Source organism: Fusarium tjaetaba (assembly GCF_013396195.1).
Source record: "Fusarium tjaetaba strain NRRL 66243 chromosome Unknown NRRL66243_c0000261, whole genome shotgun sequence".
NCBI lineage: Eukaryota > Fungi > Ascomycota > Sordariomycetes > Hypocreales > Nectriaceae > Fusarium > Fusarium tjaetaba.
This window is the reverse complement of record NW_023501457.1, coordinates 1-18,424: the sequence shown is the minus strand read 5'-3', so window position 1 is coordinate 18,424 and position 18,424 is coordinate 1. Positions and strand designations below refer to the sequence as shown.

At 49.2% G+C, this 18,424-nt stretch overlaps 5 protein-coding genes across 5 annotated transcripts; 2 read left to right on the top strand and 3 right to left on the bottom strand.

The window, feature by feature from the left end:
* Positions 1 to 3,781: 3,781 nt before the first annotated feature.
* FTJAE_10904 (uncharacterized protein) lies at positions 3,782 to 6,910 on the bottom strand (the record flags this gene model as incomplete). Its single annotated transcript, XM_037343791.1, has 5 exons — positions 3,782 to 6,167; positions 6,216 to 6,245; positions 6,295 to 6,605; positions 6,655 to 6,762; positions 6,827 to 6,910. 5 exons carry the CDS (start codon positions 6,908 to 6,910, stop codon positions 3,782 to 3,784), a joined length of 2,919 nt encoding a protein of 972 aa, XP_037202036.1.
* Positions 6,911 to 7,879: 969 nt separating this feature from the next.
* On the top strand, positions 7,880 to 12,150 carry FTJAE_10903 (uncharacterized protein; the record flags this gene model as incomplete). Its single annotated transcript, XM_037343790.1, has 8 exons — positions 7,880 to 8,172; positions 8,226 to 8,283; positions 8,331 to 9,406; positions 10,222 to 10,521; positions 10,572 to 11,009; positions 11,062 to 11,309; positions 11,371 to 11,907; positions 11,966 to 12,150. The coding sequence occupies 8 exons, from the start codon at positions 7,880 to 7,882 to the stop codon at positions 12,148 to 12,150; spliced, it is 3,135 nt and encodes a 1,044-aa protein (XP_037202035.1).
* Positions 12,151 to 12,506: 356 nt separating this feature from the next.
* On the bottom strand, positions 12,507 to 15,281 carry FTJAE_10902 (heat shock hsp98; the record flags this gene model as incomplete). The annotated part of the gene is made up of 1 exon (XM_037343789.1): positions 12,507 to 15,281. One exon carries the CDS (start codon positions 15,279 to 15,281, stop codon positions 12,507 to 12,509), a length of 2,775 nt encoding a protein of 924 aa, XP_037202034.1.
* An 847-nt stretch (positions 15,282 to 16,128) lies between these two features.
* FTJAE_10901 (transcriptional regulation of mitochondrial recombination domain protein) lies at positions 16,129 to 16,960 on the top strand (the record flags this gene model as incomplete). The annotated part of the gene is made up of 2 exons (XM_037343788.1): positions 16,129 to 16,320; positions 16,382 to 16,960. The coding sequence occupies 2 exons, from the start codon at positions 16,129 to 16,131 to the stop codon at positions 16,958 to 16,960; spliced, it is 771 nt and encodes a 256-aa protein (XP_037202033.1).
* A 466-nt stretch (positions 16,961 to 17,426) lies between these two features.
* On the bottom strand, positions 17,427 to 18,424 carry FTJAE_10900 (uncharacterized protein; the record flags this gene model as incomplete). The annotated part of the gene is made up of 2 exons (XM_037343787.1): positions 17,427 to 17,561; positions 17,696 to 18,223. Coding segments are annotated over 2 exons (663 nt in total), but the record flags the coding sequence as incomplete, so codon positions are not given.

Sequence of the window (18,424 nt, the reverse complement as noted above, 5' to 3'; positions counted from 1 at the left end):
TTCCATTCTTGAATGTCCGAGTGAGCAAGTTTTATCTTCTCCTGTCTAACGATAGATAATTTCCAAAGCCCGATATACTTTCACCGTGATTACCTGGCTAAAGCCAAAGGACCGGTGTTTTTTTGTAGACTTTCGGAAGACGTATGTTCTTCGTAAATGGATAACCACGGGTCGTGCAGGCTGTGTTTCCTCCTTCACCAAGTACAGGCTCAGGGGACATACACAGATCACTCACTATACGACTTTGTTTTGTCAAACTGGTACACAAAGAAAAGCGGTGACGGTGGCATCGCCAGTCGAATAACCTGAGTGTCAATGGCCAAATCGTCGAAAACACTGGTTTTGAGTCTGATTGCTTGTCTCATATGATCACGCCAACCTCGGAACTCGCTGGTGGCTGTGACTAGAACGTTCACATGTCAGTCAGTATCAATCAATCGCAAATTTGCAGCTACAAAGATTCCGTGCAGGTCATCGCATCTCGTTAAAAACAAAGTTCCCTCTACCTACTCGCATGACTCGTTCATGTCATATTCGCTAGATACCACGAACAGCAAGCAACATGATCCGCGGGGACACTCACCTACGGTTTAAAACATTCGGTACGGTAGAACTGTCTCTTTAACAGGGGCATCCTGGCAAGGCGGGACCCTCAGCGGCAGGCCATCTGAATCAACTGCCACATCGGATCCCCTGCATCTGGCCTTTTCAGCGATATACCTACTCTGTACTCCGTACACTTGGATGAATCCATCGTGCCCCCCCTCAGCGGCTATTGCGTTTTCCGTTACTCTTGTACACTTCTATGATCTTACACGAGTTCGGACAGCTTTGGTCAGACCTTGACCAGCATATCATTAATGCATTTCGGAACCGTGTTGCAACACAAGCCACTTGATTACTCCTTGTTGTGCAAGCAGTATCACCCCGCCTCGATCGAACGGCGTTGGCCCCGAGGTCACACTGAGATTCTGTTGAACGATATCAATCAGGATATCAGTGCATGATCGCGGAAGTAATTGCCTATGGCCGAGGTCTCTTCCTTTCCGTGCATGCATATTACAAGTTGCATAATACCTGTCATGAGACCATCGTTTATGCGACACCAATACCCACGACTTTGGCCGGATGCATTATTATCGTACTATGATGATGATGATGGCAAAGAAGTTTTGCCTGCCTGTCACGAAGCAGAGGGTAACATACATCGTGGGTATGTATCCACCATGAATGGCAAGCGATTGGCATCTGATTTTGACCAGGAAGTTGTGGGTGTCTTCGTCCGTCCTCTCACGAGTTGCGGTAATTGTGTATTCTAAGATTATACCCCTCCCTTCGCAGCATCATGTCTGGTTGGGATTTTATCTGATCTTTACAAACTGATCAAGGGCCCAAGTTCCTGTCATTGTTGACATATGAGCAAGCGAAGACCTGATCCTGGTCAATTATGTTTGAGAGGATACACCAGGTTCATGTTAACTAACGTGTAACAGAAATAGAAGCGACTCCTGAACAGACCATTGATTGCATCCTGACAAGTTTCATTCTCTTTTCTTTTCCCACTTATCCCCTCCACTTACGGAGTACATTGGTCATATTCACGTCCTGTCAAAGAATCCGGGTATTCTCGCTTGATATGGCCCCGGTCGTTGACCTGGTTCTGTTGTATGAATCGATCAAGGTAAATTTTGTGCAATTGACTGTCAGGCACCATTCTGGGCTAGGACGATCGGGAAGTGCAACGGTGTCGGCATTGTGAAACTTGAAGGCCCATGAAAGACATATTTTGTGCCGGTTGACCATTCAGTTAACTCCGTTTGCAACAAAGAGGTTGGTGTGTATCATGGAGGAAAGTTTCCGCCTAGCATATACTAGGCCATCTATTGTATTGGATGTTATACGACTGTTCCTCAGACCGAGCAAATGCAGCCCAACAATCCCTACAACCCACGGCCAAAAAGCACCTCTTGAGGGCCATAGCTATTTCGACCCAATGGTACCCACCGCGATAGTAGCGGTAGAAAGGCGTCTCCCAAACAACAAAGGAGTCGACTGAGAGCTATAGTCCTGTGTTTGTCTCTCCTAGGCTATATGCTGTCATGTCCCATTGCGTCGTGATACGATACTGTACTTTGAAGCGGTTGGCCTGAGCGTCCTGTCAGACGGACACCAAACCCATCTTGAGCCGCCGTGGCCGGGCTTCCCTTGGCCCCAGGCCACGGACCCTTTCCCCGGTTCGGCCTCTTGGTCGGCCATTTTTCTTCTTCAGCCGGTGCTCCGTGCTCCGCGCCAGTCTCGGATGATGATGATTGATGTTGATGAATGCTACGACATCTCAATCCTTTGCTATGGCGCCGGCATGTGGGCTGCGTCGCCCCTGTTCCCCAAGCACTCAGCTAACTAGGCAGTTGAGTTAACCTTGAGCTTATGCTGGCCTTGAAAACCGCCAGAGTACTACATACTGCATACTACTCTGCAGTTGCATTGCTCAGATATGGGGGACCCACAGCCACTGTCTCTTCCCCCTTTATGGACCATTCCGAAATCCTACAACCGACAGATATTGCGCTATTCGTACCTGTACTCCAGTTCTACAGCATGAAGCATTGCTTTTGTGGATGATGCTTTGTTGCGTCCTGTATCCTTCCGCTTGACCACACTCCGTATATCCCCCTGGCAAACTCTCCCCTTTACGATATGCCATGCACCCACTAACCCACTCGTGTTACCCTCTACCATGACCCGAGGTGTCCTTTGCATCTCCTGAGAAGGCTTCCTGTCTTCACTCCCTTGCCCGTTGTCTGCGTACCGTCACACCAAGGTTCTTAGTTTCTGGAATATCGCGACAAGCCCTCCATTGGGCAGTCCGCTCCCGTCGAGTTCCACGCGCCCATGCAACAATTGCCTGTGACGGTTTGGCTTCGTCGGTTGGCCGCGTGAAAACGAGGTCGTCCTGCTGTACACCACGGCATCGGCTGCGGTATCTATGCTGTTGTGATCCCATCGATCAGGAGGCGTAGAACACTAAGGAAGGCCAAGGTAACTTGGCTCGACTATCACCACTGAATATCAACTTAAGTAATTTGCTACTATGAACCTCAGTGACATGCCGTGGAGATGTTGAAGCATCTTCCCGAGTGGCATCTGCCCGGTTGTAGTATAACTGAATTCAAGAAGGTACCTATGAGTATCACAGGTGAATTGTTCACACAAAGAATAACTGCCGTATTCGGCTTGGAGTCGCTGTAAGTTGTTATAGAATCGTACAACCTCACGACAACTGTTATCCATACATTTATTTATCTACTCAACTCATTTCCCGCGCCTCGACCATACCCTATACTGCGTGGGCACACTCAGTGAAGCAGGGTGGTCTTTTTGAAATATGAATGCCGAAATAGAGGAGACTAAGAGGAACAGCGAAATTCCGGTGGTCATCATAAAAGGACGATTAGATGAGCTTGATAAGTAGGTATGTAAGAATGGTCCTTTGATTTTGTCTACCGATATTCAGACAACGAATAGAATGACGACCATTTGCTGGTGAAAGTCACGAGGTAAACAAACATAAATGTCCCCGATGATTTCATCCAGCTCTAGTTAGCTTAAGAAGCAGAATAAAAAGACAGCTGAGAGCCGTCGGATTTATGTCTCGTTATCACGAGGACTAGATACGGAATACCACCTTTATCGCTCTATTATCCCTCTGAAACAAACCCCCAGATCTAATTGGAGATCGATCTATGCATAACAACGTAAATCATAACCCGTATGCCCTTCACTATGTCCTTCGGAACACCTTATTCAAAAGTCCGCTTCCTCGCCCTCTTCGAGCTATCTCGTCCGGGGATGACACTGCCCTTATTTCTTTGCCCTTGCTTGTCATCTGGGTACTCCCATCTGACGCTGCTTCGTCTCCACGAGGAACTTCGACATACTCGTCCGACTCTCGATTGACATTTGTCCGGTCGAAGTAACTGTCAGCTGCCAGTTTCAAATGACCTGGCTCATAAACAGTGGCTTCTGCCTGGGAAGCCTGGCCATCTCGAATTTTGGTCAAGCCGCGATCCAGGTACTCTACCATTTGCGCCTTGGTGACAAAGCTTTCGTCATCAGATCGCACAACACCGTGAACGTCTTGTGCTTTCTTGAAGAGTGCAGGGAAATGATTTTGGAACTCACTCTCAAGGGCCTTTTCTTGCTCTACTAGTGCTGTGGTTCGCTCTTCATTATGTCCAGGAGATGAACTCAGATGACGTGTCTGGTCCTCTGTTTCCAATCGTGCGAAAAGAGCAGCAAGTTCCGTCTCATTGCTTGGCATACCTTCACTGATAGGTGCCTCATTGGGAGCCTCTTTCTCGGCATCGTTGTCTTGAGCGCGGTAGACGTGTTTGCCGAATGAGTCACTGAACTCTCGATAGTGTCCTTTCAGAATGAAGCATCGTCCGTGCCAGCCACATGCCCAGAGCTTTTCCAGCAAAGTATCAGCTGAGGGGCATTCCCAGGGATACTCAAGCCCACGTGAGTAGAATATAATACATCTCGCTTGCTGCCAGTGTGAGAATATCCTCCGACTCTGTGCGTCGGGGAAGGCCCGCTCAACCATATCTAGAGAAGCTGGGCGTAAGAAGGATTGGGGGGCACGCAAATGGATTGCGCCCCTGATGTGCGACCTCTGGAATTCTGTTGATGACCGAAGATCGAGTAAAAGACTTTGACCTGGTAAAGATATGTCCAAAAGTTCACTTAGATTCGCTGGCAAGATCATGCGTGGCCCTTCGTGAGCACCGGCTTTTGAATCTTCGACTCTCAGGGCTGCGAATCGTTGGGAAAAGGCATCCCTCTCTCTCCGATGGTGGAACCAGACTTCAACATGCCACGGTTCTACTCCCAAGTTTGAAGCGAAAAACGCTTTCTGCCCATCATTGGGCAATGGCTCAGTCTGGTAATATTCTTCTAGACGTTTCTCCACATGAGGAGAGAACTTCTTAGGTTCTGGAACATCAGAACCAAAAGTGGTACGTCGCAGAGCTTGCTGTTGGTTCATAATCATCTGTCTCGTCAGGTTTCCACTGCCCCCCAAAGAGGACGACGACTGTTGCCTCTGTAGTGTGGCAACAGATGTTGTGGAATGCATCGGTCTCATGGATCGCTGCGATAAGCTCTGAGGTGATGATACAGGTAGTGGTGGCATATGCAAGGGCGAGAGCTGCTGAATAGGCGGGAGAGTACTCCGGACCACAGGCCCTGTTTGCCTGCCGTACGCAGGATCCCGGAAAGCTCCCATCTGGCCAGTCAACCCCGTAAGTTCTGTAGGTACAAAGGTTGTACCCGAAACACCTGAAATGAACGATGCGCTGTCATTTTCGGCGGGATAGCGGTTTGCGGGAACCAAGGTCGGCACCGATTGGTTTCGCGGCTTCTGAGTCATCAAGTTATTCGATCGGATAAAAGCAACGAACGATGTTGCATGGTCTTCTGGCAGCAAGTCCCAGATAGAGACCGGCATGGAGACAAGGAGCATTGTAGAATGACTCTTGAAAACGCCCTGAACCTTGACATATTTGGCCATAGCAGGGAAGGCGCCGAGCCATTGCTCCCATGCGTTGATATCAAGCCGCTGGTCATCCTCCAACGCCAAAGAAATCATGACATGAGGAGTATCTTCGTTGGGTTCAGTAAACATGTAGTCATTCCGTGAGACAGGCGTGGTTGAATCAGCCGCTCGGCCAGTCTCATGGGCCACAGCTGGTGTCGGTAGTAATTCAGGAGATGGCAAGTTATCGCCGCGGGACATCCGAGACATTTCGATGCTTGGCGCTTTGTGGTTGGAAGTCATCATGAAATGCACAGGGGTCGATCGAGCCTCAAAGTATTTGCCATTGATGGTGATTGGTCGAGGATGTTTTAATCGAGCAAGAACCTCGGCGTGGAGCATAGCGGCGGAGAAGGCTCGGACTCGCCACTCCTGAAGCACTTCTATGAGGGCATTGGTAAAAGAGTATCGTCCGGGATCAGGGGCAATGGCGTCCCAGCTCGAAGCTGAGATAGTCTCGGTGATACTGGCTCCACTGGGAAAAGTTGCACTTGCAGCTCCAGCGCAGCAATCTAAGAGAATGAGAACATCTGATAGTGAGCGTTCGAGTAGAGTCTGAATCGCAGACCACCTTTTCTCGTTAGACGTGTAGTTGTATACGTGTTGAGGAGGATCTTACTGAAGCCATGGCGAATTCGCCTCACGGGTACTGACAAAAGTTAGACAATCTCTATGACATGGCGACTAGAACTACTTACGCACACCAGGTGCTTTGCCGAGACTCGTCGATTCTGGCATGGCCACCGTAGTAGACCACGAACAATGTATCCTGGGACTCATGATCTTTGATCAGTTGCCCTATGCGCATCATCAACTCTAGATGAGAGTTCTCTGAAGGGATGGCAAATATGTCAGTGTTAAAGCCATAGTCCTCACTCAAACACTTTTCAAGATCTTCCAATTCAGGGATAACGAAGAGATCATCCGAGTTCCAGTGTAATAGCAATGCTTGTACTTTGCTGTATCTGGCTGAAGAGCGTCCACGATTAGGGAAAGCGCGGGCGGCGGACTGGAGAGGAGTTTAGAGACTGTCATTGTGACGGATCATAGAGACTAACATCTTCAAGTCTTTGTGCGAATTGGCCGATGTGTTTGACATGAAAACTAGTACGGCTTGTGTCATGAGTCGCAGACCTGGCATAATAATCGCCCCCACTAGATGCGGCCTAGGAAGTGGCATTTGTGTAAGCCGCTGTCTTATTTGTGAACGAAGTAGAGGATCAGACATACCATAGGAGGGCCGGTGCTTCTCGAACCTGGACCTTCGACAGGTCTCCGCGAGCGTATCGTGACGTATGGTTGATGATCGGCCATGGCGATGAATGCGCAACTTGTGAATGTACGGGCTGTTTCACGAACCAGCCAGAGGACTCAATTGCAACTTGGCTGCTAGCGGCTGGTCGTATCCACGACCTTGGTCGCTAGAATCGAGAATTGGGCGGTTCAGATGTGGTTCTTCTATTGTCTCGCTCTCGATGTGGGTGGGTATCGTGCTCTAAAGCTACAGCGTTTGTCGGCTCACTTGGAAAAAGGCATGATCGTATCGTACAGCGCATGTATCGTTGGTAGCATGTATGTATGTAAGTATGTATCTACAGTCGAGCGTCGTTTCACGGAGGCAGCAATGAGTATGTAAGAAGGGGAAATTCTTGGTTCTGTTGTGGTATTGCCATCTCGGCGGCAGGAGGGAGATTATGGAAACGGAGAGGGATGATCGTTGGAGCGACTTTCTTCAACTCGCGACCGAGGCGGCGTGTGGCAGGCTCACCCGTCCCTTCCTCAAGTTTGAAATGGATCGAGTGTCGGTCCCCAAACAAGTTTAGTGCCGAGTTACTGGCGGTAACCAAAGAGGAAGAGTACGAGGGGCCGGGGTTCGGGTATCCAGTGACACCAGCCAGTGCCTGATGCCTATACAATCCACGTGTATTGTGTACTTTATTGCTTCTTTCAGGAGCTTTGGCCTTCAAGCTTCGGTCACTAAAACTAACGTCACCTTTTCGAGGAAGCATTTGCCAACCAATTCACACACCGAGCTCAACTCCGAAGCGATTCAAACAAGGCAGAAACATAAAAATCTTTTTTCCCCTATTGGCTAACTCATAGCTTACAGTATACTACGAACGTGATCTAAGCCTACTCCAGAGCTTATCCACACGCGACAAGCTTCCCTGAAAGCTCTTAGGTCGCTCGCTTCCATACTACCTAAAGCTCAGAGACAGCTTGTATACCTACCTCCTAAGCAACACGCGCCACTACCAGGAGCAAGCATCAACTACCGCCATCATGCGTGAGCGTGTCACGTTTATCCACAACGACTATACCCTTGATCCTGAGCAGCTGGACAACCAAGAAGCTGGATTGCTTGGGCCTCAAATCGAGTCAGTCCGTCAGGATAAACTCACTATCCCCTTGGACGAGTTGCCTAGTGAGCTCACCGACATACTCCAAGAGTATGAGGCTCTTCATATCAGATGGGCTAGCCCTGTCAAATCTGAGACACTCGACCCTTTCACTTCACGAATTTCGCCCGGGCTTCATGTCTACGTGACTCCGGAATCCCCAAACTCATGTAACCCGTACGTCGTGATCTCGAGTTGCGGCCACTTGAAACACTAATCCAACATTATAGAACAAAACTTTGCGGCTGGCTCCAGAGGTTTGGGCCACTAGCCTGTTCAAAGCCAGAGGTGAGTTCCATAAGCCAACTGACCAACAAGATGCTCACCAGTAACAGGCTTTCACTGAGTTTAAGCAACCAGCTACCTCCACAGCCCCGAACTTCTCATTTCATCAAACACTGGAAGATCTACACTCCTTCATTACTATCAGCTCTCAGGAGTTCTGTCCTGAACTGGACACTGTTTGTAATGCCCGGCTACGAAGCTTGTTGACCGCGACCAGCTTGGACTTATCATTTGATAAGTCTACAAAGGCTCTTGTCGCTTCCGCGCTATGGCCTCTTCGACCACAAACCGTTGCTGTTCCTGCATCAACCGAAAGAAGGGTTGAAGTCGGCATTTTCGTCAACGACCGCTCGCAACCAAACATGAAGGAGAACGAGCTTGGTGTTGCTGGCGTTCTATCCGTACTTGGTGACAAGAAAAAGCCCTCGCCAACCATCTTCACTTTCCCAGCCCGACACCGTCGAGATGAATCTGTATTTACATCTAGATTCCTCACCCCCACAGGCCTTCACCCAACCCTTCAGCTCAGCTTCAGCTCTAACAAGCCTCCAAGCGCTGAGGGCGAGTGTACGCCATACGCATTCTTGACATTACCCAAGGTCATATTTGCGGATCGTTATCAACTAGGAGACGATCTGTTCCTGGCCTCCAAGAACTTGACAGCTTTGCGATACACAACTCTACCCGTGGACTTGGAAGCACCAGCATATACCACTGAGACATGGGGGTCCAGTATTCTGCTTGAGCTCGCGCCACCTCCCTCTGGAGAAAGCCAGCCGTGGAATGTTGAAATCCCTCTCCACCTGCGATACCTTAAGCCTTCAGTGACTGACCAAGCCGAGGCCGATATTCCCTATCCTGCTGTCTTCTGGGCATGCTCCTCAGGGGAGGAGACGCTGGAGAACCCATTTGATCGTCTCCATATTGGCTATGACAATCTTTTCCCTCGAGACACTGCCTTCTGGCATGTGACCCCCCAACCAGAGGGCGGGAGCAGACTTATGCACCGTGTCAATGTCCCTGTCCTTAAGCTTGAGGGCATAGATACAATCAGGACAGGCACGGCAATCGCAGTTTCGCTAGGTTTCGCCTGGGTAATGTGGAAGCTGGTCGGTGTTATGCTAAGGTCAGAAAAACCAGTGCTCAAGAAGACCGCCCCAAAGAGGTCTAAACAAACCAAGAAAGCTTGAGGTCAAGTTTTATGTTAATTTGTTTGGTCTCTGATGCAATGGTGTAATATATGGAAAGAGAGATGTAGATAGAATTCAACACTAATTAAATCAAGAGGACTAGGATTTCCCTCGTCTACTTACTATCCTATCGAATTTTCGCTTAACTATAGTACCAACGCCGACTAAACGCTGCACACGTGACGTCAGACACTCAAGATAGTAGAACGCAACTCGACCACTGGACTAATTGATAGACCTCTTCAACTATCTACATCTCTATCTCAAGTGACTCATCAACAACTCATAAAATTTCATTACTGTGAACCTAATTTAATGATATAATTCAATCAAGGTTACGAGCTACCGTATCGTCCGCTCTGTGTTATAGTAATGCAAATTGATGGCTCCAACACCATCATCAGACGAGTCACCCGCGTCGACTTCGGGCCCGGGCCTCACGCGAGCGCCAGACTCACCGCAAAACAAAATTAGACGAAACGTAGCCTGTATCAGTTGTCGTGACTCAAAGGTGAGTTGTCTCGACTGAGCTGAGTTGCGTATGGTTAATGCTGAATCTGGGCTAGGTGCGGTGTCGAGCGAGTCCTGTCACGGGACAGCCATGTCAACGATGCGCCAAGTTACAAATTCCGTGCGTATACGATAGATCGCATAAGAGAGTGACAAGGAGAAGGTAATAGTCTGACAGCATTACTACGAAATGACTCTTGTATTTTCTTCTGAATAAGTGAGTGATATTGACAATGTGTAGTAAACTCGAGCTTCTGGAACAAGAGCTCAGATCCATCAAAGAAGTTGTACAGCCCAAGAATAACGCAGAATCGCCATCAGTCTCTCAAAGAAACGGAACTGTGTTTCCTACACAACCATCCCAATTGCCTCCGGCCACAAATGGTGCCGTCTTTTCATTATCAAGCAACCTGCAAAGCCCTCAACAACCCCAGTCGTTGGTGCCATCAGCAACGCTGCTCGAAAAGACAGAGCCTACGAAATCCCGCATGCTAGGTGGTAAGTTGGTGTCAGGACAGGATATTGATTGGTACTTCGAGAAGTAAGACTCTCCCGGACTGATGCTAGCAGCAGGACGGCTGACAGGTCCAGATATCTGCAATGCTATCATCCCTATCTACCCATCTTGAGGAAGAAAGACCCAGATGAATGCTTCGAAGCATCAACAACTCTCTTCTGGACAGTGATATCGACAGCTTGTCGTCGATATGCCAAAGATGAACAACTTGTAACCTTGCTGCTCGACTCTCTTAACCGCGACGTTTGGGGCCTGCTTCAGGCCATTACATTAGACCTCGAGTCTATTCAGACTCTATTGATAATCTGCACTTGGCCGTTCCCTACCATTAGGTTCGTCACTGATCCATCGCCTAATTTCATAAGCAGTGCCCTCAACGCTTGCATGCTTCTCGGTCTACACACTGGCCGAGGATCTCATCCTAGCTTCTTGATTGGCGGACGCCAGCACATGACATGCACAGACTACGAGGCATCTATAACGTGGGTGTTCTGTAGTATTCTCGCCCAAAGGTTTGTCTGGTCTTGAAATGGCAGTGTAGCCTAGATTACTGATAATGTGCAGAGTATCTACAGGCAACGGGCATCCGCCTCCTTTTCTCCAGCATAATGACACCAAGTGCAAGGACACCATCAAAGATAGTCTTGCGCCGGAGTTACTCACCTTTTTTGAGCTACAAAAGTTTTCAAATAGGTTACATACAGCCATGTCTGCCCAGATATCGGCAAACAATGGGGTTCCTGAAACCATCGTCAAGATGTGGGAAGATGAGTTTGAGCTTCTAAGGCCCCTCGTCACCCGTGTTGAAACAGGTAGGCTCCCGGTAACACCCTCACCTAGCATCTAATGTGATTACTAAAAACTTGCATCCAGACTTCTCTCGCTTCATACTGCTCGTTGCTCAACTCGAAGTCCAGGCTTACTACTATATCTCACCCCCTGACCAGCGTCCCAATTTCACCCTCAATACTCTCCGCACATACAATACCTCACAGAATCTCATCAACACAGCCCTCACGCTCGAGTCAACGTGCCAACTACTTACACATAGCCCCCACTGGGTCTATCGTGCTTTAGTCGATGCCAGCTGCATCCTCCTATCCACGCTACACTCCACTGCTGCTCCGCAACATCTCTCATCCTCAGACGCTGAAGTTGTCGCTGCGCAGGTTCTATCCCTTTTGAAAACCTGCTCAGTCCGTGATAATGACCTCCCCACCCGAGGTTCCATTATTCTCGAGACTTTCTGGTCTGTAAGACATTTGCTCCCTAAGTGGGACATTCCCGTTGGTGCATGGCCGGATCGTATAGGTGCTGCCACATCGTATTGGTGTCTCACAGCCTTCAAGAATGCGTTACAGGAGGCCAAGAATATCACAGATGGTACACAAAAAGGCATTGACGCCTTTCGTAAGTCTACATATACTCTTAGTTCGATGAATTGGGATTGCTCACATGTGGCATGTAGAACAAAGGTTCCCGGGGAACAACAACGGTGATAACGAGGGCAATGCCAATGCTAACACAGACATCAATGGCCAAGAACAGACTATGGACAGTACCATCGATCCCCTCCAGGGAATTGACTGGTCCATGATCATTGATGATTTCGGCTGGATTGGAGAGGGTCCCGTGTTTCTTGGGCCAGCATGATAGCGAAGAAAGGTTTTAGTTTGAATGACGACTTCCAGACCAGGTCTCTCTATATATAGAGATATTCTACTTACCGCAGTGTTTACACGGACAACCCGAAACGGAGATCAGGTGGGAGTTGTCCGCGTTCCCATTCTGGACAACATCGTATAGATTAATTCAAAGCATGTCACAAGATAACAAAGATAATTTGAATTTTTGTTCACATTGATTCATAATCCAGGAGCTAAATTCATTGAGCTTCAGTACAAACACCACAAACCCTTAACTCCGTCATGCAATCATCAAATTCGTCCATAAAACAATATTACCGCCCATCAGTGCTCCTTCAACCACCAGTTTTTACATGAAAGCGCTTAGTCGTAGATGTCCTGATCCATGTCATCCAACATCTCATCGACTGCATCATCTTCATCAACCATATCTTCATCCTCTCCAAGTTCACTGTCGGGATGGTTGGAAAGTACAACAATCTTGCCATCAATGAGCTCAACACGCGCATATTCGCCATCGCGGATATTGTTCCGCAGGATGAGAATAGCGAGACGATTCAGGACCTCCTTCTCGATAAGACGAGAGAGAGGTCGAGCACCGTAAGCCGGTGAGTACCCGCTGTTTCCAAGGTAATCCTTGGCTTCCTCCGACACGTCGATATGGACCTTTCTGCCATTGTCTTCGAGTCGTTTCTGGATCTCCGCAAGCCGAATATCGACAATCTTGCGAATCTCCTTGCGTGTGAGACGATTGAAGATGACAACCGAGTTGATACGGTTGAGGAACTCAGGCAAGAAGTAATTGCGTAAGGCGGTCATGACCAACTCGCGAGTACCAGGGTCGACACGACCCTCCTTCACGCCAGGTCGAACAAGATATTCTGCACCCAGGTTAGAGGTCATAACCACGATGCAGTTCTTGGCGTCAACGACTCTGCCTTGGCCGTCAGTGATACGGCCATCGTCCATGAGCTGGAGAAGGACAGTTAGAACTTCCTTGGCAGCCTTCTCAACCTCGTCAAAGAGCAAGATTGAGAATGGCTTGCGGCGAAGAGCCTCAGTGAGCTGACCACCAGCATCATGTCCAACATATCCAGGAGGTGCACCAATCATGCGGCTCAGTGCATGTCTCTCCTGGTATTCAGACATATCAAAGCGGATCATTGCCTTGGCGTCGTCGAACAGGAATTCGGCCAGGGCCTTGGTCAAAAGGGTCTTTCCGGTACCCGATGGACCACAGAAAAGGAAGCTCGGCGGCTGATTGGGATTACTAAGGCCAGAACGCTGGAGTCGAATGGCGTTGGCGACAGATTGAACAGCTTCCTTCTGGCCAACAACGACCTTGCTGAGCACCTTTTCCATGTGGATGAGCTTCTCCTTCTCGGAGGTACGCAGGCGAGTGACCGGAATACCAGTCCATCGAGAGACAATCTCGTTGATGTTATCTGCGGTGACGATGTCGGTGACCATTGCGCCACCAGAGTCTGTAGGGGCAGTAGCGTTAAGAGCGGCGTCGGCAGCAGCTTTGCGAGCCTCAAGCTCCTTGATGACAGCCTCTTGTTCGGGGATGGCACCATACTTGAGATCGGCGGCCTTAGCATGCTCAGAATTATTCATGGCATCCTCGAGGCGCTTCTCGAGATCATCGAGCTTGAGCTTGGCTTGGTGGATTTCCTCACTGCGCTTGATCTCGCTCTGATACTTCTCACGGAGAGGCTGTAACTCCTCTTCCACGTTCTTAGCATCCTTCTTAGCTTGAGCAAGACGAGTCTGGGATGCTTCGTCCTTTTCCTTCTCCAGAGCCGCAATCTCGATCATAAGCTGCCTAAGCTTGCGCTCGAGAGAGTCGATAATTTCGGGCTGAGACTCTCGAGCAACACGAACTGCAGCAGCAGCCTCATCGACAAGATCGATGGCCGAGTCAGGCAGTCGTCGGGATGTAAGATAGCGGGCAGCCAGATTAGCGGCAGCTACGAGAGCGCTGTCGAGAATAGTGACTCGGTGGTGACGGTCATATCGCTCCTTGAGACCTCGAAGGATAGATATCGTCTCGGGGATGCTGGGTTCCTTGACAATAACCTGCTGGAATCGACGTTCGAAGGCAGCATCCTTCTCAACGTACTTGCGGTATTCAGCAAGGGTAGTCGCACCGATACAGTGTAACTGGCCACGGGCAAGCATGGGTTTGAGAAGGTTGGCAGCATCCATGCCTCCCTCACCGGACGAACCAGCGCCCATGAGAAGGTGGATTTCATCGACAAAAAGAATGATGACATCCTTTGACTCGGTGATCTCCTTCAAAACACCTTTCATTCTTTCTTCAAACTCTCCACGATACTTGCTGCCAGCGACAAGTGCACCCACGTCAAGTGAAAGGAGCTTGCATGACTTCAAGTTGTCAGGAACGTCACGGTTGACAATTCGCTGTGCCAGTCCTTCAATGACTGTGGTCTTTCCTACACCGGGCTCACCGATGAGGACAGGGTTGTTCTTGGTTCGTCGAGAGAGAATTCTGACAACTCTGCGAATCTCCTCCTCTCGACCAATGACGGGGTCGATCTTCTTCTCGCGGGCCATCTCAGTCATGTCAATGGTGAACTTTGCCAGGTTCTCATTCTCCTCTTCAGTATCAGCCGTCTTGCTGTCGACTCGCTTTGTACCCCGAATAGCCTGTACTGCTTCTTGTACCAGTTTGGGCTTGGGGATGTTGGCTTCCTTGAGAGGTCCTTGGATGGTTGAATCCTCAGACAGGGCAGTGATGAGGTGGTCCACGCCAATGTATGTATCCTTCTGCACCTTCTGCAGTTCCATGGCCTTTCTTAGCACATTGTGGAACTGAGGTGCCAAAGAGACATGCTCAGGCGGGGGGTCTTGACTTGGGAGTCGGACGAGGGTTTTCTTGAGGGCTCGATCGAAGAGTTGAGGGTCGCCATGTGCTCGCTCAACGACTTGTCGGAAGAGTGTGCTTGTGGGAGGAGGACCGTTCTGTTGATCCTTGGAAGGGTCCGGGGGAGGGTCGAGCAGAGACACAGCGAGATGAACCGGTGCAAGCTGAGAGTGGCCGTATTGTTCAGCCAAGGCCATGGCATCCTCCACGGCCTTTTGGGCACGGTCTGTGAAGTCCATGCGGCTATTCATGATTGCGGTGTTGTGTTGTAGTGAGAGTGTGGATGAAACAAGAGAATTATTTGTGTATGTTCAGTCGTACAGTTCAGTAGTGTTGCCCAATTATTAACGTAGTATGTATGTAAGAGAAGGGCGATGTCAGGCTTTCTGACCTGGGAAGATTGGGTATCGTTTGATGTTGTGGGGTATAGTTGCTTGCTGTACTTTTAATGCAGAGGAGAAAGAAAGTGATCCGGAAGACCAAGGATCAAGAGGTGAATTTATTCACGAATTGAGTGGATCTCATGGAATGATCAAGTCACTCCATGGAAGCATCTGGCGGAGGATATCGCCCCGACATAAAGCATCGAGATCTTGATGGTAGGATCCAGCAAGTTCAAGTAACATCGAATACAAGCTCATGGAAGCCTCCAGCCCAACCCATCAGCTTCTGGCAGCTTCCGGATTCTTCGACGTCATTGGAGCAAGATCAAACCTGGAAGGTCCATGCTGAGAGCTTATTGGTTGAATTCTTCTTATCTTATCAGCTGTTGTGGTCTGTCTGATCTGCTTATGCTTTACCGAAAAGGGTAGCTAAGACAAACTTCCAGGCTTCGAGGTGAAACGGCAGAACGGCTAGAAAGACAAAGATTTCAATTGCATGAGAGTCCTTTGATACCACAAAGCCTAAGCACAAACAATGGATGATAATAGTCAGATTTGATAGGTTAAATGATAAGTTGAGATGATTGTAGGTGCGCCAACATATGATTCCAATATCACGTGACCATACGCTCGTCCGTGATTGAACCGGCGATACTGGCATTTTTTCCCATCAGTCTCCAGTATCAAGGCCATCTCAACTTCACAGTGGGCGACCATGAACACGGCACCGACATCTCGACTGGGTCAATTGCCCAGCTACGTACGGATATGGGTGCGACACGGCCATTTCGGCAAGAAGAAGGATGGCAGAGGATTCCCTCCACCTGAGGGACATGGGGAGGATATTTGGGTATTCGGCCACAGAAGAACGAACCAAATTATTTACAGCTTTGATAAGACGCTAAACGTGAGTCCAATTATATAAGGTTCCCTGTAAGCTGCATAGACGTGCTAACTTGATGTCGTAGGGTTTCCACGATCTTAAGCAACTCCCATTCAATGGTAAAAAGACAAAACCCGCCAAACTTCGAAAAGACTACTGGTCTCCCTTCGCACATATCTCCTTCCCCGCCGGGAAAGGCTCCATCGGTCGATCTGTCTTCCAAAAATTGCGCGAGTTGAAGCACCTGCACGAGGTAGCATGGGACGACGACTTCCGATATAAGAACCCCGAAGAGTTCAGTGAAGCCGACCGCAAGCGAGTGGCCCAGCAGAAGGAGAAGGGTAACCTGAATCATCGCCCCATCCGAACCAAAGAGGAGCGCGGCATTGCTCTCAACGCCCAGAAGCCGAACTCCATTGCCGATATAGCGTCTGTTCTGAGCGGTGCTGGCCGCGGTAACAAAATCGTTCTATCAGAAGATGCCGAAGGCGCTGAGAAGAAGCTCTTGGATGTCAAGGTGAGCTGGGCAAACGACCAGGACAGGGAGTACGCCCAGAAGTGGTCTGAAAACGTTACACATTGTCTGTTCGAAAAGCCGAGCTACATTTCGAACGAGCCCGAGAAGGAGGGTCAGGAGAAGGCACCGGAGCCAGTGGCTGAATGAGGAACTCAAGGAGAGGACTGAAGTGAACAAAAAGCCCCAGGAGACGGCATAAAAGGTGGTTTGGTTGGAGACGAACACCAGGCTCCCCCACTTCAGTCATTATTATACGTGTTCTACCTCCATTGTATAAAATGTATATTTTGGACTCCATCAGGTTGGGCCATATGGAAAGGTGTGTCATCAAGTGTCTAGAGATTTAAAAAGGACATTCCTCAGACAGTTGGCAAAGGTTTGTAGATGAAGGAGCATGTATATATTCATCAGGTGGCGTGGTGCCAAAGTCGCTGTACCATAATAGCTGTACCATCAACTAAATCCAAACACTCATAAATCATTCATTACCCCGGCTCGTCGCCAGGTGCAAAAGTCCAATCTGACAGAGGGCGGAAACGCCAGAACAGGTCCAAACCGTAGAGAGAGAAAAAGCAACCCCTGAAAAAGCAGAGCGAGCACATAGCCAATTAAGTTAAATAGGTAGCGCAAACTGCTTCAGGTACTCGTAATCGGCTACGTTGTCCTCGACCGTCTTGCGGATAACCTTTTGCGCCTCAGGACCATACTTGGCGGTCCATTCCTTATCTTCAGACTCGGTGGTCATCGTCTTCTTTAGTTAGCAATGTCAGCCTTTTTTTCACCCTACCACAAGAAGCGCGAACGAACAGTGGATGTTGTTGCAGACCAACAGGTGGAGGGATCGTGGGGAGGGTGCGATTATAAGAAATCGGTTTGACGTACCTGGTGATGAGTACGAGGCCTCAGAGCCGAGCTCTTGATAGCATCGTTGTGCCAGCCATTCCATTTCTGGAAGGCAATGGTCGCATAGTTGCAATCTTCGTCGTTCCACTCGAGCATCTCGGGCTTGAAGTCAATGCCCGTCTTCTCGCAGTAGAGACGAATGGTCTTCTCGGGGTTATCGAGAAGATCATCAGCGTCGATAACAACGAGGTTGTCCTTATCGACGATGTTCTCCTTGATCAGGAAATCAAAGAAACGCACGAGCTCCTTATAACCGGCCTCATTGGGCATGAAGTCATAAAAGCCAGTGACTTCATCCAGAGGCGGCACCGTGCAACGGTAGTATGAGGGGATAGCTCGGCGAGGGTGGCGGATGAGGAAGGTGAATTGGAATTGCTTCAGGACCTCTAGTGGCAGAACCGTTGGGTTGCCGGGCTCTTCCTCGCCCAGAGACGGTGCAACCTTGGTAGGCTTGTTGTCTGGGGCCATGAGGTAGTAGGCCATGTCCTTGATGAAGATTCGTTTGCCCTAGGAGGAGGTGTTAGTACATCGCATCAATTGGATGAGTGTCTCATGGTGCGATTCCCGCCAATGGCGATAGAATGATAAGAATATGACATGTAACATTGATATGCATATTCATGACCATCATGTATCAATCGAGCGTAAACTGCAGATAAAAAAACTTGGCCGAGGCACATGTTTCTTGTTTGGCTTGCAGTTCCCCTC